The sequence below is a fragment of the Stylophora pistillata genome, chromosome 11 (assembly GCF_964205215.1).
Source record: "Stylophora pistillata chromosome 11, jaStyPist1.2, whole genome shotgun sequence".
Taxonomy (NCBI): domain Eukaryota; kingdom Metazoa; phylum Cnidaria; class Anthozoa; order Scleractinia; family Pocilloporidae; genus Stylophora; species Stylophora pistillata.
The window spans coordinates 28,402,905-28,430,579 of record NC_142529.1 but is presented as its reverse complement, the minus strand read 5'-3'; the positions used below and the strand labels follow the sequence as shown (position 1 = coordinate 28,430,579).

The 27,675-nt window shown below is 39.2% G+C and overlaps 1 protein-coding gene across 1 annotated transcript; it reads left to right on the top strand.

Annotated features, from left to right (window-relative positions):
• Positions 1-5,737: 5,737 nt before the first annotated feature.
• LOC148721003 (uncharacterized) lies at positions 5,738-27,564 on the top strand. Its single transcript, XM_088737724.1, has 4 exons — positions 5,738-5,861; positions 6,149-6,225; positions 6,506-6,636; positions 27,473-27,564. The coding sequence occupies exons 1-4, from the start codon at positions 5,760-5,762 to the stop codon at positions 27,562-27,564; spliced, it is 402 nt and encodes a 133-aa protein (XP_088593850.1). The 5' UTR covers positions 5,738-5,759.
• Positions 27,565-27,675: the final 111 nt, after the last annotated feature.

Sequence of the window (27,675 nt, the reverse complement as noted above, 5' to 3'; positions counted from 1 at the left end):
TATTGAAGTGTTTATAATGAGTGCCTTCCCGTCGGCTGAGTAAGGAGGGATTGTTTATCTCACAGAGAAAACAATATTAATGTTACAGGTGTTTTTATATATTTGACAAATTAAAGTGACGATTTCTCTGAAGTTTTCCAAACAATTAAAGAATGATGAGGAAGTCTCTATATGATCATTAAGTGGGAAGTAAGGTTTTAATGATCGTCATCGTTGTGAAGCTGTTTAGATGAAATATTTCTCGTTGCAATCACAGATAACTTCAATCTGAGAAAAAAGGAAACTAATACAGGATAATGTCGACAACAAATTTCACTGGAGGTGGAACACAGACCAAGATATTTCAAGATCTGTACTGTTACCCCCCTCTGGTTGGTGGGCTTCCGCAAAAATTTAAAATTTCTTTTCTACCAATCTACATTCTCCTCTCCATCACAGCATTTCTTGGCAATTCTCTTATCCTCGTTGCCCTTCACATAGAATCTTCCCTGCATCCTCCGTCCAAACTCTTGTATCGCTGTTTGGCAACAACTGATCTGTTGGTTGGTCTTCTTTGCCAGCCTCTCAGTGCTACTTATTGGATGTCCGTGGCTGACGAGCAATGGAATCTTTGTCGATACGTATTTGACGCCGCTTTCCTTACAGACGTTGCATTATGTTAAGTGTCATTGCTGACGATGACGGCCATAAGCGTAGACAGACTTCTCGCCCTGTTGTTGGGGTTAAGATACAGACAAATTGTAACTTTCAAGCGCACATACATCACTGTAGCTACCTTTTGGATTGTATCTAGTGTTGCTGCTTTACGCTACATATTAGATTACCGTATACTCATTTTATATGATAGTATAATTACACCATCTTGCCTTGTTATTTCAGTCGCCTCGTATATGAAAATTTTTCGGGTTCTCAGTCATCATCAGGTTCAAGTACAAGATCATCTCCAACAACGGCCGAGCTAATCAAATGCACCGAACATGGCGCGGTACAAAAAGGCAGTGAACAGTGCACTGTGGGTGCAGTTAGCGTTAGTAGTTTGTTATGCACCATCCTTCATAGTAACAATTGTAATCGCTGACAGTAAAACATATTCATCCCACTTAGTAGTATTAAGGGAAGTAGCAGCTGTCTTAGTTTACTTTAACTCGATGTTAAACCCGTTTTCTTTTACTGCTGGAAGATTGGTGAAGTAAGACAAGCAGTAAAGCAAACCATCAGAAAAGCACTTTGCTGTCCATGGAGCTAGATCCTCATCAAATTGATACTTATATTATTTTAAATTTCAAAGCTGAGTCATTAAGTCACGATTTTTATTTGAGAACGTTCGTAAGATCTGTCCTTGGATAAGCAAGAAATAAGAACTTCAGCAAAATGTAAGGGAAAACTGGACTGTCTGATTTATGAAATGTTATTCATAACAAAGAAAAGGCCATGCTTGAACACACAATCAGACTCCATACGCGCAAAACTATTTAATTTTATTTAAATTTGTCACTTTTTACATGCATATTTTATGTTTTATCGCCTTGCACGGTGTATATTAAGTTGTCGAATTTTATTCTCTTTTCACTTGAAAATAGTGACATGGTGTCATCGAAACGTAGTGTAAAACTTCTTTCACTTATTTTTATTATTAGATCATGTTCGATTAAATCTAATCCTATTCGAATTCTAACTTTGTCATGAAAACAGAGTTATATGCATTTTACTCTCATGTTTAATTTCTTTAACAAAATGTGACGGCATTGGGTTAAACTTTAAAGAGTAGTTACAGCGGAGAGTTCTCGACATATTTTTATGTTAAGTTAAACAATTTCCACCTTTGTTTGCTTCCCTAGGGAAATTGCTTGATTTTGACGCTTTGCTCAACGCGCTGGTTAATATTTACTGTCGTCGTCTTGAGGTAAATGAAATTCAATCATCGTGTGGCGCTTTAACAATTCGTAATTCAAACCGTCGTGATCAAAGGAGAATTTAGAGAAATGCACCATTAAAATATTATAAACGACGTTCATTTTGAATATTCTAACCAAGATTGTAAAATTGCAAAAAGTATATGGTTTGGTAGGTTAATATCCTGTTGCGGTTTTGTTTAAGATTTTAGTCAGGGGATACAAAAAGGAGAAAGATAGGCTCCAAAACTTTGTTCATTGCAAATTTAATTCAAAGTTGACATCTGTGACAAAAATTTGAATTTCAGTTATTTGATGCATTCGGAGATTGTCACAAAATTAATGTTTCCCCAGACGATCTCTTGCTTTGACCAAGTAAAGTACCCAGCTTGAACTTTTTATTTTCAGTTCGCTGAAAGTAAAAAGTTCACACAGATCTTTAGTTTAGTATTGAATGCAATAAAGGAAGAACATCTCCACTTAATAATCGGTCCTTAAATGACAATTTATCCTAATGTACCACGTAATTAATCTCTTATAAAGGGTGACAAGAAAGAGTTCCCTTATGGTATTGTCAAACAGAAATATAGCCGATGTCTTTGTTTTTGCCAACGATAATTATTTTTAGCTAAACTCTACTAATTGAGAAGAAAAAGCTGGTCTCGGCCCACTCGTAACTGTTTAGAAGTTCAGCTGCAGTTGCTATTTGGAATAATCAAAGAGAATTTAAAAGAAGTTAAAATTTCCTGGATAAACTCCTAAACCGTATTGAAGAATTGCATGATATACTGCATCTTTTAAACAACAGATTCACGCACTCGTTTGGTTTGTCCATCAGCTAGTTACCCGTCGATTAATATTATAACAGATTTAAAGTAAAAAAAAAGTTATAGGTTTGAAAGAAAAGTAACTATAGAACGAGTACAAAATGAATAATTTGGTATTCGATAAAGCCTAGACTCAAAACGAGGTCGGGTCTGTCATGATTAACTGATGTCTCCTAAATTTTGAGTTTTAACAATTATTCATTGGCCTGTGTGCGATATGAAGCACGCGGTAATTTTACAGTCGAGCTTGAAAGACTGGTAAGAGTTGATAATAGGCGGAGCAGTGCGCAACTTTTATTCACAAGTCATGATAAAATTAAAAAAACTAGAATGAAAAGAATTTTTCATCCAGTCTTGATAGGTTGTGACCACCCATCCCTTCATTTCCATCTCTATCAATAAGTTATCATGTTTAATTCAATATTGGATAACAACTTTCACGGCGAAAAGAGAATTGTCAGTCGCTCAAGAGAATCGCAACAAGACTTCAATCTCTTGCCACATGAAAGAAAACTTGCGTCATACCAAAATATTCGCTTCAAATTATCCGGATGAAATGATCCAGGTAAAGAGGGACTCTACATCACGAGCCACAGGTAAACGGAAGTTCAAATATTCGAAAAGGCTGGTTGCTATGAAGTGACGTCACAAACCGGATAAGTTTCCATCATCGCCTTGACAGCGTTTTTCGATAATTGCTCGCAGTAATCTGAGTAGTTGCTTGAATTTGTACAATCTCTGTTCCTGCTGGGTACAATGAAGCCTTTTGTTTATTAGGGGCTGGATCGGCCTATTGACATTTGGAGATTGGATTTCATGTTAATATGCGTAAGCAAAAGTGGGAATGTTTAGTTTCCCGCGGTCGAGTGCAGTTATGGATCCCTTGAAACTTCGAAGGGTTGAATTGCTTCATTCTCCTCCAGATGAGTCAAGGGAATGGTTTATCTTAAATTTCAAGAAATGGGGCATAAGAATCAGCAAGTTTTTTGAAGTAGCCTGTCGGTGGCACATTTTCCAAGCGTTTTGTACGGTCCAGCTTTAAAAAATGGCGGAAGCTTGGATGACCGATATGTTCAGAACAACAAAGTGGCCATCGCCTCTCTATCTGTAGTTGTTTCTACCATCTTCCGGCAGAAATTCGAAGAAGGAGAAGTGGTGAGATATCTTTGGTTGATCGATAAAATAAATTCTTGATCCTGGATCAAGAAAAGCTTGGCAAACGTTACTTAGCATTTTCAAGCTAAGACGAACCGGGGTAAGTCTAGTCTCCCTCGCAGCCGGTTTTTTTCTTTTTTTGGATGTCACGCAACGCTCCCCCAAAAGAACGGCTGCTAACAACCGAACTACATTCCTTTCTCCGAATTGGCCAATCACAGCTCGGTTTCCATTTTCAGGAACCTTTTCGCGCCAGACTCACATTTTGAGACTCGTCCAATCAAATATCGTTTTCTATCGCGATCCTCATGTGGAAAACACAAGACAAATGGCGGTGCATGAAGGAGCTTTTCGCAAAGCGTCGTCAAAGTTCAAAATTTTCGAGCTTAATGCTTACCAGAAGCTTCTAATTAGAAAAGTTTTAGTCGAGAAAGAAGATGTTTTTGTTAAGCTGCCTACAGGATCCGGGAAATCGTTAATATATCAAGCACTCCCGCTCGTGTTTGACTATGTTACCGATGAAAGTGGTCATATTATTGTTGTTGTTGCGTTGTACCAACGTGCGGAAACACTCGATAATTCGGGCCGATTTCCTGTACCGGTGATAAGAAGCCACGAACATAACTAATCGGGTTCACTCCAACTAGCAGCGGACTGGCAAATGAAGAAGTACAAGTAGTGTAGGAGACGTTGGCCGACCTAAATTGCAGTGTTCTCGAAGCCTTCGCCCGGTTTGTTGACGGCAAGCACGCGCTTTTTTCCTCCTGATCTCCATCTGTAGGTCGAAGCAAGCGTTTAGCCCTTGGCCTCGATTGAGAGGCGTCTTGTATTTCGTTTTGATTATTGATGTAATTTACTTTCTCTTATATATTCTGACTTTTATAATCTGTAGTAACCTCTTAAAGTAGTGAGAATAAAGAGTTTCAGTTCAGTTTTTAGCTTCTTCTACTTTCTCAGTTGCTCGCTGAAACTTTAACAACCGCTCAAACAATCTATCTTTACCAGGGCACAACGATGAACATGTGAAACATTTTGAGCTCTCATTGACAAATTTCTTCAGTGTTTCTCCCGACATGATAGCTAGATCATCTGCCACATCCGCATTTTCGCGTGAAACCTTACGTCATTCAGATTTTCTGGTATGTGATTGGTCTGTTCAATAGACCGCGAACAAACCGCAAGGACAATGAGAAAGGAATGTAGCTCGGTTGTCAGCAGCCGTTCTTTTGGGAGAGCGTTGCGTGACATCCAAAAAACGGCTGCGAGGGAGACTAGGGTAAGTCATAACGTTTATATTTTTATTAAGATTGGAAAAAGTGAGTTTGCTGTCTTATGTTTTGTTGTGAATGCTGGTTTCACGGTGTATCAGAACTCATCTCTGCTTGGCAGGGAAATCACATAATTGGCTGAGTTTGATTTTACGCTGAGCCTCTAAGTTTTCTAGCTATGATCACTTTTTATGGCTACTTTAGGAGAAATTTCGGGTTTGTTTCCTTGATAGGGTCTTGACAGTATTATAATTTATTTCATTTCTATTTTTCTACGATAAAAGATTTAAATCGCCAGAGGGATGCCATTGAGAAAACTGGAATAGTAATTAATGGAAGATGCTTTAAAGTTAAATTTCCAGGTTATTTGTGTGTGCCAATCTTGACTCTTTATATTTTTTTTATCTTATTATTTTTTATTTTTGCAATGTTTTTATGTTGTATGTCTAGCTACGTGATAGTAATTATTGAATCCATTTTATGCTTGGCAGTGTTAGAAAATATCTGAGAAAGCATAACATTTGAGATCTTTGGTGTAGCTATTTTAACTTCAACTTCTTGTTATCTTCTTGTCTTTTTTCATGACAGCTGTTACTCTTGATTACAAAACACCGATAATGCTGCTCAAGCAAAGAGCTGGTGATGAAAAAAAATATATCAATGAGCTTTTCAAGCAAGGATTGGACACAGAGTGCTGTGTATTCTGCAAAGTTATTAAGGTAGGTTATACCTGCAATGCTAAATGGCATGCATCATAGTGGAATTATACAATAACACAAAACATATTCAGCCTACTGGTATTTGTTATGCAATTTATTTATAATCAATTAGTGAGAGCTTTCTTGGCTTTCTTGACTTTACAGAAAGGCAGACGAAAGGTGTCCATAAAAGTGAACATATTTTATCTGTGGTGAACAGTAATTATATATCTACCATTAGTAGTGAACATTATATGACTTTAGCTCAGTTAATTCATTATTGAGTGATACATGCAATTTATTTGTAGGAATGTGCCTCTCCTGATGTTCCTTTTGGGGAAGCCTTTGCTGAGTGTTTCCTAAAGAGCAAAGCAAATATTGGGGGGTAGGTACAACTCTGCACTTCTGCATTGACATGCATAAAAAGTTTCAGCTTGCAGTATGGTATTTCACTTTCTATTGGAATACATGTCTTTAAATCTCACTTGGGATACTTAGTTTGATGGACAGTTGACATACTGCCGGCCGACTGTTGGCCGACAGTTGGCCGACAGACTTTTAGGGGAGCTGTTCTTCACTTTTACCCAGTTACCAGCAAAAATATGGTAAGCTTGGATTATAAAGGTGGAAACTTTATTCACTGTTTTTTTTTCTGTCTGTTTCAGATGGAAGGGGTTAAGAGATGACTTGCTCTTTCTCCTTGAAGAGGAGCCATGTGATGTTAATTTATGTGCTCTGCCTGCAGTGTATGACATTTTAATTTTTAAATTCTGTGCACCCATTGAAGTCTTATCCTGTAACAATATTATTTTGTTTAGTGTTGCCTGGTCACCTCTGAGATATATATTTATTTGCCATATTTCTAAGATTTATATGGCATTCGGCGTAATGCCTGAGAGCTTCTGGGATATAACACACTTAGTTTTTCATTCACTGTTAATAGAGGGAAATTATGTCTTTCCTTTCTGGTTCACCCAGGCTGAAGTCCTTCATTCAGAGTAATGCCTGAGCAATTCTGGGATATATAACATACCTAGCTTTTCATTCATGGTCAATATAGGGAAGTGTTGTCTATCCTTTCTGGTTCACACAGGCTGAAGTCCAGGCATTCAGAGTAATGCCAGAGCACTTCTGGGAGTTATAACATACTTAGCTTTTCATTCATGGTCAATATTGGGAAGTGTTGTCTATCCTTTCTGGTTCACCCAGGCTGAAGTCCTCGCATTCAGTGTAATGCCTGAGCGCTTCTGGGATATATAACATACATAGCTTTTCATTCATGGTCAATATAGTGAAGTGTTGTGTATCCTTTCTGGTTCACCCAGGCTGAAGTCCTGGCATTCAGTGTAATGCCTGAGCGCTTCTGGGATATATAACATACTTAGCTTTTCATTCATGGTCAATATAGTGAAGTGTTGTCAATCCTTTCTGGTTGACCCAGGGTGAAGTCCTGGCATTCAGTGTAATGCCTGAGCGCTTCTGGGATATACAACATACTTAGCTTTTCATTCATGGTCAATATAGGGAAGTGCTGTCTATCCTTTCTGGTTCACCCAGGCTGAAGTCCTGGCATTCAGTGTAATGCCTGAGCGTTTCTGGGATATACAACATACTTAGCTTTTCATTCATTGTCAATATAGGGAAGTGCTGTCTATCCTTTCTGGTTCCCCCAGGCTGAAGTCCTGGCATTCAGAGTAATGCCTGAGCACTTCTGGGATATATAACATACTGAACCTTTTATTCATGATCAATATAGGGGAGTGTTGTCTATCCTTTCTGGTTTACCCAGGCTGAAGTCCTGACATTCAGAAAAATGCCTGAGTGCCTCTGGGATATACAACATACTTAGCTTTTCATTCATGGTCAATATAGGGAAGTGTTGTGTATCCTTTCTGGTCCCCCCAGGCTGAAGTCCTTGCATTCAGTGTAATGCCTGAGCGCTTCTGGGATATATAACTTACATAGCTTTTCATTCATGGTCAATATAGGGAAGTGTTGTGTATCCTTTCTGGTCCACCCAGGCTGAAGTCCTGGCATTCAGTGTAATGCCTGAGTGCTTCTGGGATATACAACATACACAGCTTTTCATTCATGGTCAATATAGGGAAGTGTTGCTTATCCTTTCTGGTTCACACAGGCTGAAGTCCAGGCAGTCAGAGTAATGCCAGAGCACTTCTGGGAGTTATAACATACTTAGCTTTTCATTCATGGTCAATATTGGGAAGTGTTGTCTATCCTTTCTGGTTCACCCAGGCTGAAGTCCTCGCATTCAGTGTAATGCCTGAGCGCTTCTGGGATATATAACATACATAGCTTTTCATTCATGGTCAATATAGTTAAGTGTTGTGTATCCTTTCTGGTTCACCCAGGCTGAAGTCCTCGCATTCAGTGTAATGCCTGAGCGCTTCTGGGATATATAACATACATAGCTTTTCATTCATGGTCAATATAGTGAAGTGTTGTGTATCCTTTCTGGTTCACCCAGGCTGAAGTCCTCGCATTCAGTGTAATGCCTGAGCGCTTCTGGGATATATAACATACATAGCTTTTCATTCATGGTCAATATAGTGAAGTGTTGTGTATCCTTTCTGGTTCACCCAGGCTGAAGTCCTGGCATTCAGAGTAATGCCTGAGCACTTCTGGGATATATAACATACTGAACCTTTTATTCATGATCAATATAGGGAAGTGTTGTCTATCCTTTCTGGTTTACCCAGGCTGAAGTCCTGGCATTCAGAAAAATGCCTGAGTGCTTCTGGTATATACAACATACTTAGCTTTTCATTCATGGTCAATATAGGAAAGTGTTGTGTATCCTTTCTGGTTCACCCAGGCTGAAGTCCTGGCATTCAGTGTAATGCCTGAGCACTTCTGGGATATATAACTTACATAGCTTTTCATTCATGGTCAATATAGGGAAGTGTTGTGTATCCTTTCTGGTCCACCCAGGCTGAAGTCCTGGCATTCAGTGTAATGCCTGAGTGCTTCTGGGATATACAACATACACAGCTTTTCATTCATGGTCAATATAGGGAAGTGTTGTCTATCCTTTCTGGTCCACCCAGGCTGAAGTCCTGGCATTCAGTGTAATGCCTGAACACTTCTGGGATTTATAACTTACATAGCTTTTCATTCATGGTCAATATAGGGAAGTGTTGTCTGTCCTTTCTGGTTCACCCAGGCTGAAGTCCTGGCATTCAGTGTAATGCCTGAGCACCTCTAGGATATATAACTTACATAGCTTTTCATTCATGGTCAATATAGGGAAGTGTTGTCTGTCCTTTCTGGTTCACACAGGCTGAAGTCCTGGCATTCAGAGTAATGCCTGAGTAATTCTGGGATATACAACATACTGAGCTTTTTATACATGGTCAATATAGGGAAGTATTGTCTCTCCTTTCTGGTTCACCCAGGCTGAAGTCCTGGCATTCAGAGTAATGCCTGAGCGCTTCTGGGATATATAACATACTTAGCTTTTCATTCATTGTCAATATAGGGAAGTGTTGTCTATCCTTTCTGGTCCACCCAGGCTGAAGTCCTGGCATTCCGTGTAATGCCTGAGTGCCTCTGGGGTATACAACATACATAGCTTTTCATTCATCGTCAATATAGGGAAGTGTTGTGTATCCTTTCTGGTCCACCCACGCTGAAGTCCTGGCATTCAGTGTAATGCCTGAGCGCTTCTGGGATATATAACTTACATAGCTTTTCATTCATGGTCAATATAGGCAAGTGTTGTCTATCCTTTCTGGCTCACCCAGGCTGAAGTCCTGGCATTGACTGTAATGCCTGAGCACTTCTGGGATATATAACAAAGTTTCACATAGCTTTTCATTCATGGTCAATATAGGGAAGTGTTGTCTATCCTTTCTGGTTCACACAGGCTGAAGTCCTCGCATTCAGAGTAATGCCTGAGCAACTCTGGGATATACAACATACTGAGCTTTTTATTCATGGTCAATATAGGGAAGTATTGTCTATCCTTTCTGGTTCCCCCAGGCTGAAGTCCTGGCATTCAGAGTAATGCCCGAGCGCTTCTGGGATATATAACATACTTAGGTTTTCATTCATTGTCAATATAGGGAAGTGTTGTCTATCCTTTTTGGTCCACCCAGGCTGAAGTCCTGGCATTCAGTGTAATGCCTGAGTGCTTCTGGGATATACAACATACATAGCTTTTCATTCATGGTCAATATAGGGAAGTGTTGTGTATCCTTTCTGGTCCACCCACGCTGAAGTCCTGGCATTCAGTGTAATGCCTGAGCGCTTCTGGGATATCTAACTTACATAGCTTTTCATTCATGGTCAATATAGGGAAGTGTTGTCTAACCTTTCTGGTTCACCCAGGCTGAAGTCCTGGCATTGACTGTAATGCCTGAGCACTTCTGGGATATATAACAAAGTTTCACATAGCTTTTCATTCATGGTCAATATAGGGAAGTGTTGTCTATCCTTTCTGGTTCACACAGGCTGAAGTCCTGGCATTCAGAGTAATGCCTGAGCAATTCTGGGATATACAACATACTGAGCTTTTTATTCATGGTCAATATAGGGAAGTATTGTCTATCCTTTCTGCTTCACCCAGGCTGAAGTCCTGGCATTCAGAGTAATGCCTGAGCGTTTCTGGGATATATAACATACTTAGGTTTTCATTCATTGTCAATATAGGGAAGTGTTGTCTATCCTTTCTGGTCCACCCAGGCTGAAGTCCTGGCATTCAGTGTAATGCCTGAGTGCTTCTGGGATATACAACATACATAGCTTTTCATTCATGGTCAATATAGGGAGGTGTTGTGTATCCTTTCTGGTCCACCCAGGCTGAAGTCCTGGCATTCAGTGTAATGCCTGAGCGCTTCTGGGATATCTAACTTACATAGCTTTTCATTCATTGTCAATATAGGGAAGTGTTGCCTATCCTTTCTGGTTCACCCAGGCTGAAGTCCTGGCATTGACTGTAATGCCTGAGCACTTCTGGGATATAATTAAAACAAAGTTTCACATAGCTTTTCATTCATGGTCAATATGGGGAAGTGTTGTCTATCCTTTCAGGCTCACACAGGCTGAAGTCCTGGCATTCAGAGTAATGCCTGAGCAATTCTGGGATATACAACATACTGAGCTTTTTATTCATGATCAATACAGGGAAGTATTGTCTATCCTTTCTGTTTCACCCAGGCTGAAGTCCTGGCATTCAGAGTAATGCCTGAGCGCTTCTGGGATATATAACATACTTAGGTTTTCATTCATTGTCAATATAGGGAAGTGTTGTCTATCCTTTCTGGTCCACCCAGGCTGAAGTCCTGGCATTCAGTGTAATGCCTGAGTGCTTCTGGGATATACAACATACATAGCTTTTCATTCATGGTCAATATAGGGTAGTGTTGTGTATCCTTTCTGGTCCACCCACGCTGAAGTCCTGGCATTCAGTGTAATGCCTGAGCGCTTCTGGGATACATAACTTACATAGCTTTTCATTCATGGTTAATATAGGGAAGTGTTGTCTATCCTTTCTGGTTCACCCAGGCTTAAGTCCTGGCATTCAGAGTAATGCCTGAGCGCTTCTGGGATATATAACATACTTAGCTTTTCATTCATTGTCAATATAGGGAAGTGTTGTCTATCCTTTCTGGTCCACCCATATTGAAGTCCTGGCATTCAGTGTAATGCCTGAGCGCTTCTGGGATATACAACATACTTTAAGTTTTTCCATTCATGGTCAATATAGGGAAGTGTTGTGTATCCTTTCTGGTTCACCCAGGCTGAAGTCCTGGCATTTAGTGTAATGCCTGAGCGCTTCTGGGATATACAACATACTTTAAGTTTTTTCATTCATGGTCAATACGGGGAAGTGTTGTTTATCTTTTCTGGTTCACCCAGGCTAAATGGAAGTTCTGCTATTCACAGTAATCCCTTAGTGCTTCTGGGATACCTAACATTCTTATTTTCTTTGACATTCACAGGTCAATATAGGGAAGTGTTGTCTATCCTTTCTGGTTCACCCAGGCTGAAGTCCTGGCATTTAGTGTAATGCCTGAGCGCTTCTGGGATATACAACATACTTTAAGTTTTTTCATTCATGGTCAATACGGGGAAGTGTTGTTTATCTTTTCTGGTTCACCCAGGCTAAATGAAAGTTCTGCTATTTACAGTAATCCCTTAGTGCTTCTGGGATACCTAACATTCTTATTTTCTTTGACATTCACAGGTCAATATAGGGAAGTGTTGTCTATCCTTTCTGGTTCACCCAGGCTGAAGTCCTGGCATTTAGTGTAATGCCTGAGCGCTTCTGGGATATACAACATAATTTAAGTTTTTTCATTCATGGTCAATACGGGGAAGTGTTGTTTATCTTTTCTGGTTCACCCAGGCTGAATGGAAGTTCTGCTATTCACAGTAATCCCCTAGTGCTTCTGGGATACCTAACATTCTTATTTTCTTTGACATTCACAGGTCAATATAGGGAAGTGTTGTCTCTCCTTTCTGGTCCACCCAGGCTGAAGTCCTGGCATTCAGTGTAATGCCTGAGTGCTTCTGGGATATACAACATACATAGCTTTTCATTCATGGTCAATATAGGGAAGTGTTGTGTATCCTTTCTGGTCCACCCACGCTGAAGTCCTGGCATTCAGTGTAATGCCTGAGCGCTTCTGGGATATATAACTTACATAGCTTTTCATTCATGGTCAATATAGGGAAGTGTTGTCTATCCTTTCTGGCTCACCCAGGCTGAAGTCCTGCCATTGACTGTAATGCCTGAGCACTTCTGGGATATATAACAAAGTTTCACATAGCTTTTCATTCATGGTCAATATAGGGAAGTGTTGTCTATCCTTTCTGGTTCACCCAGGCTGAACGGAAGTTCTGCTATTCACAGTAATCCCTTAGTGCTTCTGGGATACCTAACATTCTTATTTTCTTTGACATTCACAGGTTAATCTAGGGAAGTGTTGTCTATCGGCCTTACTGGTTCACCCAGGCTGAAGTCCTGGCATTCAGTTTAATGCCTGAGCGCCTCTGAGATATTTGACTTACTTAGCTTTTCATTGATGGTTAATATAGGGAAGTATTGTCTATCCTTTCTGGTTCACCCAGGCTGAAGTTCTGGCATTCAGAGTAATGCCTGAGGTTTTCTGGCATATATAATGGGAAGAAATTGTTGTGACGCAAACTTTTCTGTTATTTGAGCTCTTCACCTATATCTACAGCAGAGCGACAGGAATAAATAGTCGTTTGAGACAAAAATTTGAAAAACAGCTTTATTTACTGTTAAAAGTCGCCCTGCAAACCGCGACGGGAAGAGAACATCAAAACAAAAAATGCTGCCAAAAAAACTCAATAAATAACACAAGGCAAAACACTGCTGGTACATTTCTTTGCGAAGCTAGATCGTGAAATCTCTGATGCGACGTTTTTGTAGGGCGTAAACACACGACGACGATTGATTTCCTGACAAACTGGGTAATATGAGATAATATAAAGTATGAAACAACACGAAGTAACGCGCAGAGCCTCAAGCGATCGATATATCGTATTTCCTTGAATAAATGCCCACCCCTTGGCCATTCAAACTTATAACTCTGAATAAGCGCGACTCCGGAACCCTTTCTTTTTCAGCTTTCATAACATTTTAAACTTTTACTACCTTAGATGAATATGTTGGGAGAGATTCTTGCTTTAAGAGTTATATTACGTCGATGTATTATCTTTCCTTTTTATATGGCTGGCTTCGCAAGCGGTGCAAGATGTAGTGAATTCTGTGAGCTGATTGGCTATTAACCCTTGCTTATTTTTCGTTTTCTGCGGTGGCCAGCGTTGCAGCCATTTTGTCTTTGTGTAACCTGCAGGCAAGCTCTCGCTTGGCTCTTATCGCTTGGCTCAGGTTTGAGTTTTCCTGCTTGGTCAATAACGCATTACTGGATCTACCGCGCTCTATGTTAATTTTCAAACCACTCTAGCGCACAGCGCTTGACTCAGTATTTAAAGTTGGTTTTTCGGAAAAAGTGAACGTCCCACCCCTCTCAAGAAGCTTTTAGAATATAAAAATTCAAGGACTTTCTAAGGATTGGTTAAATTCATTGGGGGACTTGCCCTGAAATTAACAGACTTGCAAGACAGTACGAACCCCGTTAAAGTTCAAGGGAGTTTAAACTTGTTCGTAACGTGTCATTAAACGAAAGTTGGTCTTTGTCTGTTTAAAAGCTTTGTCAGCTTGTTCAACATCTATCTTGATTTGAAAACAATTATTATTACCCCCGGTCTCTGTTTATTCACGATTTTAATCATCGTTGCGGAGGAGGTAGCGCAAAGAGATTTTCAACACCAGTGCGTTAATCACATCGTACCTATAATGTCTGTAATCTCTCGCAACTATCTAGAGGATTCCGGCACCAATATAGGTCATATGAAGGCCAGTGACAAAGAATCTTATGTGTACTGCATGAATATCGTTTAAAAAAACTGGAACAGTGTGTAAACTATAAATGCGACATAAAATATCAGTGAGAAAAAGCCGCCATGTATTGTGGACTCTGCGTTAAACAGCAAAGGAAATTATAGGTTGTAATACGCCCAGTTTATTCCCAATAACTGGTAACCGGATGCTCAAAAATTACAGCACCAAGCGTCAGCTGTCAAAGATTCCGAACACAGCGGAAAAAAGTCGTCGGTTCCGGAATTTACTTTGTTTCCGATCCGAAAACAAAAATCTGGTAAAATTGATTAGAAAACAAAACACTCAGGCCGCCAGTTAAATGTCGTAGTAAATAAGCGTCGCAGCCTATGTCAGTATTAATGAAGTTAACTAAATCCGCAAGCATTGACTAAGAAATGTTTCTTCGACGTGACTGTAACTGCCGCAACACACTCCGGGCGTTGGTTGTGTACTTCTGTGAAAGAAGGGTAAAAGCATGGAGTGTGGCTTGCATGTTGGGAGGCCGAAAAAGAGGACTTCGGGCAAAATGTCATCCTCGTCTAATTCATCGGCGGCCACATCGGCATCTTGGCTATCTGCGAGAGGTTCGCCTTGATAGGGAGCAAAATTCCCGACTGATACCGAGAACGAATCTCTACGAGTCTTTTTAGTTAATCGGCAACTGACGAGATCCACAAGATTAGGATCGAAACCGCGATCTTGCCTGACCATCTACAGAAAATTTCCAAAGATATTATAACGGTAGATGGGCTACTAAACGCCCCGGGCCAAAGCAATGCCATTCAGAGAATGAAGAAAACATGGAAGCCTCATACGACACCGCCACTGAAGATGATCTACTCGGCAAGTCTGAGGATAACGAACAAATCCCTCTGTACCAAATGCCTAGCAGAACATGCCCAGAATCCCTAAATTATAGGGCGAGGGCCAAAATAAGAGCAGACGATGATTTCAAAAATGAAATAAAGCAAATCCTTAACAACGCGGAGCAAGAAACAGTAAACACGATCATGTGCTTCTATGAACGTGAAATCGGTCGTTTTAAAACCGAAATAAGAAAAGAAAACGAGCCAAAACGGCTGGAACACTGAACACTAAGAACTGTAGTACGATCGAATCAGCGCGCGTGGCGCAAGCTGAAAGCAATCAAGACAACTTAACGATCGAGACAGTCAAAAGAATAGCTGTACATCTACAAAGGCGAACGATTCGACAAAGACGCAATCCCTGATGTGCGTACTCAGTGCCACACATAAAGCAAATTCTCATGAAAAACTGGCATTTAATAGAAACACAACCACTACTGAGCGAACTATACAAAAATCCGCCGCTCGTATCTTACAAAAGAGTACGGTCGCTCAAAGACATACTCGTGAGGGCTAAACTTTGAATACGCTACTCTAAACACACGGTTGGGAGTCGTGTAGACCTGTCAACCCCATTTTACGCCACCGTCTTCCTCTTCGCTACTGGAGACAACTTCGCTTCGTTCAGAAGAAGATTCACTTGACAAAACTTCAATATCTGCCATCTCCTTCGCCCACGAATACAAACAAACAGTGAGTGAAATAAACCACGCTATCGGAGTTAACACAACCAGTGACGTCATCAATTCATTTGGCTCGGTACCAGGACCCGGACATGGTTTTGTGTAAAATTTTTGACTTGAACGGTTAAAAAAGATATCTTTCGCTTCTTTTTGGCCAAAGCAAATTATCTCATGATGATCAGCATATGCAAAACTACATCTTAGAGCAAATATTTCAGATACGAAACTTTCGTTTCAGTAGCACTTTAAAGTAAGTTTGCATGTGTGGCTATACATCAATTTCAATTCGTTATAGGCATTTGAATTTCCTTGACTGATTGATATGGGTTGGAAATCCTTAACTTGAATCTTCTTTATTTTTAGCTTGCTTAAGCTGATAATGATTCAAGCCTCAACTTTACACAAATGATATGGACATTTGATTGACACCCCATCAATGAAACTAGGTTAGCTTGCGAGCAGGTCCTTGTTATTAGTTTTGCGTCGCTCTTTTGTCCACGAGTCGTGTTGCTCAAGGCCTCAAACTTATCATTCACGAGCGAAGTAACTCGTACTGAAGCGTCGATAATTGGCCCGAAGGCTAACTTAATAGGGACTTTAGGTCGCACAGAGAAAACAGTAATTATGTTACAGGTGTTTTTATGTATTTGCTTCCTTTTCCAATTTTATACGGGGTGTACCTGACAAGTTAAAGCGACAATTTCTCTGACATTTTTCAAACGAATAAGCAATGATGGGGAAGTTATATGACTCAGTACGTAGGGAGCTCTTTTTTTAGTGATCGTCGTCGTTGTGTAGCTGTTTATCGAATATTTCTCAAAAAAGGAACAAAAGAGAGGAATACAGAATAATGTCGACGACAAATTTTACTGGGGTGGAACACAGACCAAGACATTTCAAGAACTGTATTGTTCCCCCTCTCTGGTTGGTGGGCTTCAGCAAGAATTTTTTTAAATTCTTTCTTGACAGTCAACATTCTCCTCTCCATAACAGCATTTCTTGGCAATTCTCTTATTCTTGTTGCCCTTCACAAAAAATATTCCCTTCATCCGCCGTCCAAACTCTTGTATCGTTATCTTGCAACAACTGATCTGTTGGTTGGTCTTGTTACCCAGCCTAGTTGTCTTTGCTAGTTTTTGGCTTCCTGTGACTCACGAACAATGGGATCTTTGTCGATATGCATTTGAAGCCTCCTTCCTCACGGGCTATACATTATGTGGAGTGTCTTTGACGACGATGACGGCTATAAGCGTGGATAGACTTCTCGCCCTACTGTTGGGGCTGATATACAGACAAATTGTAACTTTGGAACGCACATACATCATTGCAGCTGGCGTTTGGATTTTATCTAGTGTCGCTGCTTTATGCTACACGTTGGATTACCGTATAACCATTCTGTATTTTTCTATATTAATACCATCTTGCCTTATTATTTCAGTCACCTCCTATATAAAAAATTTTCGGGGTCTCAGTCGTAATCAGGCCCAAGTACAAGATCATTTCCAACAAAAGCCGAGCCAACCAAATGCATTTAACACGGCGCGATACAAAAAGGCAGTGTACAGTGCACTGTGGGTACATTTAGCATTAGTAGTTTGTTAGGCACCATACTTTATAGAGACAATTGTAGTCGCTTGTAGTAAAACGTATTCATCACACTTTGTAGTCTTAAGGGAAGTAGCAGGTGTCTTACTTTACTTTAACTCGACGTTTAACGTCTTTCCTTTACGAGGGGGGCACTGGGGCCTCTGGGAAACCGCAAAACCGGAGAAAAAAACCTCCAAAACCAAAAAACCGACGAAAAAGGGCAGCAAAACCGAAAACCGCATGCAAACCTGACAAAACCGCTACATTTTCCTCTTTAAAGGGGTCAAAAAGCAAAAACCGAAAACTGCATCAGAGTTTTCGTGAAAACCGAAAACCGAATGCAAAAACACGTAAAATCCGCAAACCACTCTGAATATCAAAACCGAAAAACCGAAAAACCGAACCTTTTAGGCCCAAAAACCGCAAAACCGAAAATCCCAAGGCCCCGCTCCTTTACTGCTGGAAGACAACTGAAGTAAGACGAGCAGTGAAGGAAACAATCAGACAAGCACTTTGCTGTCCATGGAGTTAGGTCCTCCTCGAGTTATATATAGTACTTTTAAAGCTGAAAGTGATTACGCAATTATTGTATGAAAACGCCCGTCAAATATGTTATTAGATAGGAAGAAATCAAAAGCTCAAATAATATTTTTGTTCGAGGTCTGTACGCAGTCTGTTGGGGATAGTGTATCCGTTGATCTATGTTCTTTTGTGTTGTGAATATTTTTACCGCTAATTTATGTTTTTTATGTTGATTAATGTCAATCATTGAACAATACTATTGATTTCTGTAACGAAAGGCCCTGTGGGGCTCCCACTTTTAATCGAGTATTCATTAAAACAAAATGGCTAGTTGTGTGCACTAAATAGCTTTTTTTTACAGAAACAGCTGAAAGAAATGCATTGAAACACCAACCATATCTCTTCAAGAGTAGTTTTCGTGCTAGCTAGCTACCAATGTTCATGAATACGGCAAGGTATAATCGAAAAAAGATATGGGTGCATTTTACTTTCGTGTTTAATCTAATTTTTTAACAATAGAAAACTGTTGGATAAAACTTCAAAGAAAAGTTTAAAAGAGTTTTTTAAATTCAACGTCTTTTCTTAACTCAAAGAAAGAGGCTTGTTATCGACGCCATATTGCCAAACGAGTTGCATTTGTCGATGTTTAGTCTCGAATTTGTTTTGTCGTCCCAGAAAAATTTCCGTAATGCTTATGAATATGTAAAGATGGTTCCGTTGCCTGTGTATGTTAACAAACTTTAATAATTCGCGTGAAATGAAATTGACCATAACTGGTTGTTTCAGTTTCTTTATTTCTATCTTGCTGATGCTGATAACGATTCAAGCCTCAACTTTACGCAAATGATATGGACATTTGATTGACACCCTGTCAATAAAGAAGGTCAGCTTACGAGCTAGTCCTCGTTATTAGCATAGCGGCACGTCACTCCTTTGCCCACGAGTCGTGTTGCTCAAGGGTTAAACTTATTCACGAGCAAAGTAACTCGTACTGAACTGTTGATAATGAATGACTTCCCGTGGGCGAAGTAAAGAGGAATTGTTTGTCGCACAGAGAAAACAATGATAATGTTCCAGGTGTTTTAATATATTTTCCTCTTATTCCAATTTCATACGGGGTGTACCTGACAACTTAAAGCGACAAAAATAAGCATTTTGCCATAACAGACAATTTTCTGAGTCTTTGTCGATTCGCAGAGTGACGCAGCCACCATCACAGCCTATGCGTTATGTGGTGTGTCTTTGATGACGATGACAGCAATAAGCGTGGACAGACTTCTTGCCCTGTTGTTGTGGCTGAGATAGAGACAAATCGTAACTTTGAAGCGCACATACATCATCGTAGCTACCTTTTGGATTATATCTAATGTCATTCTTTTATGCTACACATTAGATTACCATAAAGCCAGTTGGTATGGCCATATAGTTATACCATCTTGCCTTGTTATTTCAGTCGCCTCGTATATAAAAATTTCTAGGGGTCTCAGTCATCACCAACAACAGCCGAGCCAATCAAATACACTAAACATGGCGCGATACAAAAGGGTAGTGTTCAGTGCACTGTGGGCATAGTTAGCATTGGTACTTTGTTATGTACCATACTTTATTGCACGTAACACGAGAATTTTATTCCATAAAGCTCATTTGTAGAAATCTACACGCTTTATTTTCACATGTGAAAAAAGTCTATACAGCCAATCAGAATGGCGTGCAGCTCTTTCACGTCTCGAAGTATAATCAATCGAATTGCTTGAAAGAATTACACGGGCGCTCGCTTGCTCGCGCTCGCAAAATTTTTCCGTCTACTCACATGCCCGTATTCTAAATTTAAAAGTGCTCACAAAATTTGGCCTTTGCTCGATTTGCTTTATTGATATCGTACCTAGATTTCAAAACAAAAAAAAACTTTTGTAAGTGCAGTTTTTCGTTCAGCACTTTATTCCCTTGATGTACATGTACTGCAATATTTTCCATTACATTGAAAATGTGCAAAACTGTGTTCACTAGAAATTGAAAGGAAGTATTTTAAATATAAGCTGGCATCTCTGATTGCAATTTCAATTTCAATAGTTTGATGCTTTCGAGTTTCCAGTTTTTTTCTTAGACCAAGTGAAATCGTCAGCTTTTATTTTTCTTTATTTCTGGTTTACCGAGGTTGATAATGATCAGTCAAGTTTAAATTTCATGCAGATGATATGGACATTTCAAAAGCACCCTATCAAATTAAGAGAGATGGTTTGTTGCTCTTCTAAAAGTGATACGATAGATGTCTCTATATCTGGCTTGCCATTTATTGCTAATTCATACCATTTAGGGAATGAAAAAAGTAACTTTTTTAACACGGTAGACAGTTTCCTGAGACATTTTAAATGCCAACCGATGTCAATTTTACAGTCGAGCTCGAAAGACAAAAAAAATGATAAACTAGTAGGAAATAAATTGTTCATCGAGTCAGTGATACCATTGGAAAACGCATCCCTTTATTTTTCATCTCTATCAATTAATTGTCATGTTTACCTCCATATTGGGAAATAACTGTCAGCATTACCCAGCGAGAATTATTGATCGCTGAAGGCAATCACAGGAAGAAAAGTTCAGTAAATTTCCTTTTGCATGGAAGTTCACCTGATACGAAAGTATTTTCTTGGTCTTATATTTTGTGTTCAAGACATTGGAACTGAGAAGACAAATTTGATCTAGGGTCTAGCTACCTTAGGCTAGTCATTATCAGGGATATTCACTATGAGTTCGCTGGCAAAACGAGGAGAATAAACAAAGAATGACAAAATAATTGTAGAAAATGATTTGCTAGCGTAATACTTTTCTTTTGTGGCAATTTCGTCTAAGGTACTGGTCGGATACGTAAAGATGACTGAAAAGCTGCAAAGCGCAATTAACTACACGGGTAAATTCAAATATTTGAAACAAATTCGCAGCTGCGACCAAAATCTGAATTAAAACAGTTTGATCCGTTCGTGAAACTGAATTTATTCTAAGACCGCAAAAAATCGCTAGTTTAAATTATCTGTCAAACTTGCTGAGGCTGATAATGATTAAAGTTTCAATTCCGAAAAAATAATATGAACATTTGATTGGCATCCTTTCAGTGGAGGTTGATAACAGATGTCTCCATATTTTAGTATTTTTTCACAACTGAGGTACCTCGCATGTTCCTGCTATTTTTTAACACAACAGAGAATTTTCTGGCGCATTTTAAATGCTTAAACGCTGGTGAGGATTTTTAATTGTGGACATTGTTTAGGAAGTAGCGTTTCAGTGAACGTTGGTAGGCGTGTGCTGTTTGGACCTCATTTGTCGTTGCAATCATAGATAACTTGCCAGAAAAAACGAAACGAACATAGAACAATGTCCCAAACAAATTTTACAAGAGGTGGAACACTGACCAAAACATTTGGAGAACTGCGATGCTCTCTTTTATTGTTGAGTGCTAAGCAAGAATCAGTTTCTTTCGCAGCAGTTAACATTCTCCTCTCCATCACAGCATTTCTTGGCAATTTTCTTATCCTTCTTGCCCTTCACAGAGAATCCTCCCTTTATGCCGTGATGTTATTGGCTGTAAGACATCACGGCAAAACCAACCGATCATTTCACACGAACTGGAATAAGAACATTCTACTGACAACAATCACTCACTTGACTCTGATGATGACTTCCGCACAGGTTGTCGAAACGTCAGTCACTGCCACCGACAACAGTCCTTCTCAGGACTACACTCACCCGGACGATCAGACTACACCTTCACATGTTACCCCCGGGTTCAAACCATTTACTGCATATTCAACACACTTACTCATCATAAGAGGTTTAGCATCTCTCTTAGTTTTGTTTAACTCAACGTTAAATCCTTTCCTTTACTGCTGGAAAATAAATGAAGTGAGACAAGCAGTGAAGCAAACTATCAGAGAAGTATTTAGCTTTCCATCGAGTTAGTGCCTCCCCAAACATTGCCCTAATTAATACCTTCTAAGCAGAATTATAAAGTCTCGATGATTATTTTAGAACTCTAGCCAGATATGTGAACGGATGGGAAGACATAGAAAGCTCAATAAAATTGAGCATGGTCTGTTTTTTTTTTTTGCACGAAGACAATTGAAGGGAAGGAAACGGAAACACCATCTATATCTTTTTAAAGGAGTATTTTGTGCCACCACAATTCATCATGAATAGAACAAGTCATCATCGAAGGAAATATATACATGCATTATACTCTCATGTTTATTCTCCATGTTTATTTTTCACGTTTGTTGCTGGTGCAACTGTGAACTAACTCCAAGTTGTTTTGATTCTATTTTTATCATTTCCAAGCGATTTACTGTCCCTAACTTTCATTTGCTCTCTTTTAATTCGTTATAAGAAGTCTTTTTTGAGTTTAGAATTGACAACAATACAGAGAGTATTTCCGCATTATTCACAACCCTAGAAAATGAAAGCAGATCTAAATATACTCCTTTTTTAAATTCATTTCAATAAAGTGATAAAAGGGAGTTTTCTTACTCTATTGTCAAACAATAGTATGGCCGATGTCGTCTTTGTTTGCCAAGGAAAAAAAATTTCATTGAAGTCAGATTAAATTTTATCTACTGGAATCAATACCTGACTGCTACCAATATGCTATTGTTTAGTTCCAAAGCTGCAGTCTTTTGTTCTGAGCAATTACAAAGTCAATTTCCGGGAGAGAACCCTAATTCAAGAATCGTGAAGGGATTTATACACCTTTGTCTGTCAGTCATCCCGGTGTCTGTAAGAAAAGCAATGGAGTAAAAATAAAAAAAAATAAAGTGGCATGCTATGAAAACGATATGAATAATTTAGTTTTTGATGACACTCCAGACTATAAGCGAAGCCGATAGTGTCTAGTCGAGCTGATTTGTCTTCATTTTTGACAATATAGATTCTATGATAGGTTCCTGCCTCGGCGTGCGGTTATAAAGATAGGAAGTACGCGAGAAGTTTGGGGAGCAGAAAGGAAGTGTTGTACAAGCTCAACGCCTAGCCGAGGTAACTATGGGTTCCCCAGGAGTATGAGATAGAATAAAATAAATTGTCAATCAAGTGTTAATAGCCTTTTTCTGACTACCTTTCATCTCCGATCTCGATTGATGGACTATTTTGCGCCTGCTTGTACTGTTCCCACCTAGCAATATTATTTTTGCCGGCAGCTTTCTTTTTTAAAATAATTTCGTTTGTGAATTCTACGCATCAGCACTTGTGAAATCCATTGGGAGCGTCCTTAAGGTCTTCCATGCGTCCCACATCTGACCCTAAGCCAATTAAATCCCATGGTTTTCGTACAAGGTCATGTAGAAATTGGTCGATATTAAGATTCTTAAAACTGCGAGTTTCAATAGAGCATTGCGAATCAGCACGTTCATAGCGTATCTTTATCGTCATAAACACAAGTGAATGATCGCTAATGCAACGATGAACGACACAGAATTAAATATTTTTTGGGATTATTACCTATAGAAAGATAAATCAATGTTCGTCATATCGATGTAATCCTAGTTGGTTCAGAAATCATTTGACTCAATCCGTGAACATCAAATATGTTTATTAAATGCGGCGACGTGTGGTTGTTTGACCGCTCGTGCAACATGTCACAATTCAGGCCACCGAGTAGGTAGAAATCGCTGCGTTCTGAAACAGTTATATCTAAAAGGTTTTCAAATTGATTAATAATTTCTTATGAAACATATGAGTGAACTGCGGTTATGAGACGTATATAAGAACGATCCTTCGCAGTAAAGCACTATTTGAGCAATAGTGGAAATCAGACCTGAAAAAAATTTCAGGCCTGTACGGGATTCGAACCACTGACCTCTGCGATACTAGTGCAGCGCTCTACCAATTGAGCTAACAAGCCAACTTTTTTCAGGTCTGATTTCCACTATTGCTCAAATAGTGCTTTACTGCGAAGGATCGTTCTTATATACGTCTCATAACCGCAGTTCACTCATATGTTTCATATGTTTGTTGTTGTTCGATTTATCATCTACGGGTTTATATCGAATTAATTTGATAGCCTGCTCCCAATTGGCTTGTTAGCTCAATTGGTAGAGCGCTGCACTAGTATCGCAGAGGTCAGTGGTTCGAATCCCGTACAGGCCTGAAATTTTTTTTTTTTTTTTTTTTCAGGTCTGATTTCCACTATTGCTCAAATAGTGCTTTACTGCGAAGGATCGTTCGTAATAATTTCTTGTTGGGAACTTGGCGGTCTGTACCATGTACCTATTGAAAAAGGTCTGGAATGCGGTCTGGTGATTTCGATAACAAGACATTCAAGTTGGTCAGCACCGAGCTCCTCCAAGACATGGTAATTTACGTTGTTTCGTAAATAAAAACATACACCGCCACCGCATCTCCCGTTGACGGTACGGTCCCTTCTGAAGACGTTAAATCCCGGTAGATATATTTCTGAATCACCGATGGAACTATCAGGCTTGGTCTCATTGATCGCTAATATAGCGAGTTTTTAACTACCTATAAATATCTTAAGCTGGTCAATATGGCCGTGTAAAGTTATTTTGTTATAATCTTAAACAAAATAGTTGTCTTAGATATGTCTTCTTTATTTAGATTTTATATTTATATAGATATATGCCTGTATGTAAAATGTTTCAGTATGTATATGTATATTGCATAGTATTAAATTTTTATATCTGGGGTATAGTTTACAATGAAGATTAAGTTCCTCCCTTCTATAACCCTTTTTTAATAATAATATGTTATATGTTATTATTTAAATAAAGTTGTTATATATATAAAGTGTTTATATCGAGCGATGCCATAACAAAACCACGGCCAAATACATTTTCCGGCTAAAATAAACACTGAGTAGCTTTTGGTGTCACTGAAAAAAGGCCAAAAGAAACGCCAGCCTTCTGGGGGTCTTCGTCTTCAGTTATTTACTTCTTTTTGCGCATTGTTGACAGAAAGGGAAGAGTAGTACGGAATTGCTAGTTTTTAAAAGAATCGTTACCCTCTTTTGGTTCAAAATAAGAAACGATACCCCAGTTAAAACCGCTAAGAGCATTTTTTGACACTTTTACGACACGATTTACAACTGTATATTGTTGGAGTAGTAAATGTTGCTGGGAGTTCATCATTACAATTTTCCTATAAAGTTTTCATTACATATAGACATATATATATATATATATATATATATATATATATATATATATAAAGTGTGACTTGATTCTCGTAGAACAGTGCTCAATACATAGAAGTAGAGCGAAGTATATATTGTGGGAGGAAAAAGACAAGTAAACTACAAGTTCATCCCTACAAGCCTGTTTCGTGGTCGCCCACTCATCAGGGGATTTAATGAGAATAAACTTTACCATTGCTTATATACAATATAATTTGCATGATCTAACTAGTCTAATTTATGCAGCGCGAAATTGACAGTTTAGTTGTTGCGTAGGAGGGCTTTGCTTCTGTGGCGGCATGAAGACACAAGTTCATTACGTTTGTTTAGTGTTGATAGTTCGGGCCGGCAGATGATTAGGAATTTTTCTTTGAGGCAGAGGTTACATCTTTTAGTTGAGCTGTTATACGGTGAGTGCGATGAGAGAATGCGCCAGGAAATAAAGTGATCGATGTTGTTGTCTTTGAGGGTCCAGATGTGCTTGCTGAGTTCGGTAGAGTTTCTGTGTTTAGCGTGGCGGAATGATGCGGTGTGGTTTCTGTATCTTGTTTTGAAGTCATCTTCTGTGAGTCCGATGTACGTTTCTGTCGTGTTGTTGTCTTTGCGTGTAACGGAGGCTTGGTAGATTACCGATGGTTGCAGGCAGTTTCCGTCGAGCGGGCATGTGTTCTTTTGTCGGCAGTTGCATGTCTTGTTGTTATCAATGGTAGTGGCGGTGGCGGCGGTGTCATCAGACTGTATAGATGCTGTTAGGATGCGTTTGCTATGGTTGTTGATTATCTGTTTCGTGTTGTTCATGCCGACAGGGTAAGCAGTTCATATAAGGAGTCTTTAAGAAAAGGGAACTCTACTGAGGAAGATTTTTAGGTAAAACAGTAGCCAATTTATTTGTCTACTGTCAACATTCGCCACTCCCTCACAGCTTTTACCGACGTTAGGTCTCCTCAATATGGATGGCTTTTCCATTATTTTGTAAAATGATAATGAAAGCAAAATTTAATAATCTTATCTCCTTGTGCAAATTCATTTCGAGATTGAACAAATTTAGAATTGGTTCATGCTTTAGCGTGCACTATCGAGTTATGGAGCACGCGGGAAGTTTGGAGAGCACTCAAGAAGCGTAAAAGTTGCCCGAGGCGATAGCTTTAGAACATAGCCGGTGGAATTGTGCATTAAATCCGACGTGAAAAACGGACAACAATATCAATTGAAGCGAATCGTGACGGCGCTGATGCCGAGTCTCCTTTTCCTTGGTTTTTCTCTCTTTCTGCCACATTTAAGAACTCTAGCCCAAGGGAAAAGGTCGAAACATCGTCTTTCTTTTCGGACTAGTAGGCCGAGTTTCTGTTTGTATCCATTATTGTCGCGAAATATATTATTTTTCCCCGCGCTAACAATGGCCGTTTGCACGAAAAAAAAATTTCTGGCGAGGTCGGATTTGCTGACGCTATCAGCGAGCACTATCGGGATTTTGAGCACGCTCACGTATAATGAATTTGATTGCGCGACTCTGCTAGCTATGTTCTAACACTTAGTAGTGACGCACAACAATTTTAGTTAATAAACATCCCCGCTTCACTTGATTTTTTTAAATATAAGTTGCAGGAATACAAAGTAGGAAACTCTTGCGAAAGAATGAGCTTTACTTAATACTTGAGTGAACGTTATTAAGGAAGTTTCTGTGTAAATGTTTTTAACAAAGTGAAGTTTACGAGATTTTGGCTTGGCAGGTCAAGACAAATATTTTCTTTTGCTACATACAACGTCAAACAAACTTTAGGAAAGACGGATCAACTGTTTATTAAGACACGAAATACGATAGATTAATTTCTCGCATAGATAATGTCTCTCGCTTTCGAGAAGTGAAATTTTCCTAGAAAAAAGGTTCAATGACAATCTACAATGTTGCAAAATATGTCTTTTTTTCAATTTTGGGGGCGTTGCGACGGTCTCTATGGACTGAGGAAATAATTATGGCCCCAAATGTAGTCAGAAAGTTATTTCGAGTCAAACCAAATCTAATTTAGTTCTTTCCTAAGTAAAGTTTTTCAGTTGACAGTGTCTCAGGTAAAAGTTATTCTTGACGCGAAATTGACCTGGTGGAAATAAGAGAGACAGCCGCTTATGACCTATATTAAACACCTTTGTTTCAAAATAGAACTTCCTGTTTTTTTGTTCCTTTTTGATTAACTTGAAATAGGGCAAGTTACTGAAAAGATCTTCCGGTGTGTGATGTGTTCGTAATCTTTCAAACAGACAAAGAAAAAAAGAACGTTTTGGTCGCACGATTTAAGGCTTAAAATTACTCAGTTGATACACTCACGGTTTCGTTGATTTTTTTTTTTTTTTTTCATTTTTATCGTTTTTTTAAGGGAAACTTGTTCCCTCTTCGCAAGAAATCTTCTCTTCACCCGCCGACGAAACTCTTGTATTGTTGTCTGGCAACTCCACAAAAATGATATGATATGACTAGCATCCAGTCAGTGAAAGTTTCATGACAGATGTCTCCACATTTGCATTATAGCGTTCTTTCTTAACTGACGTACCGCGCAGGCTCTGGTAATTTTTTGATACA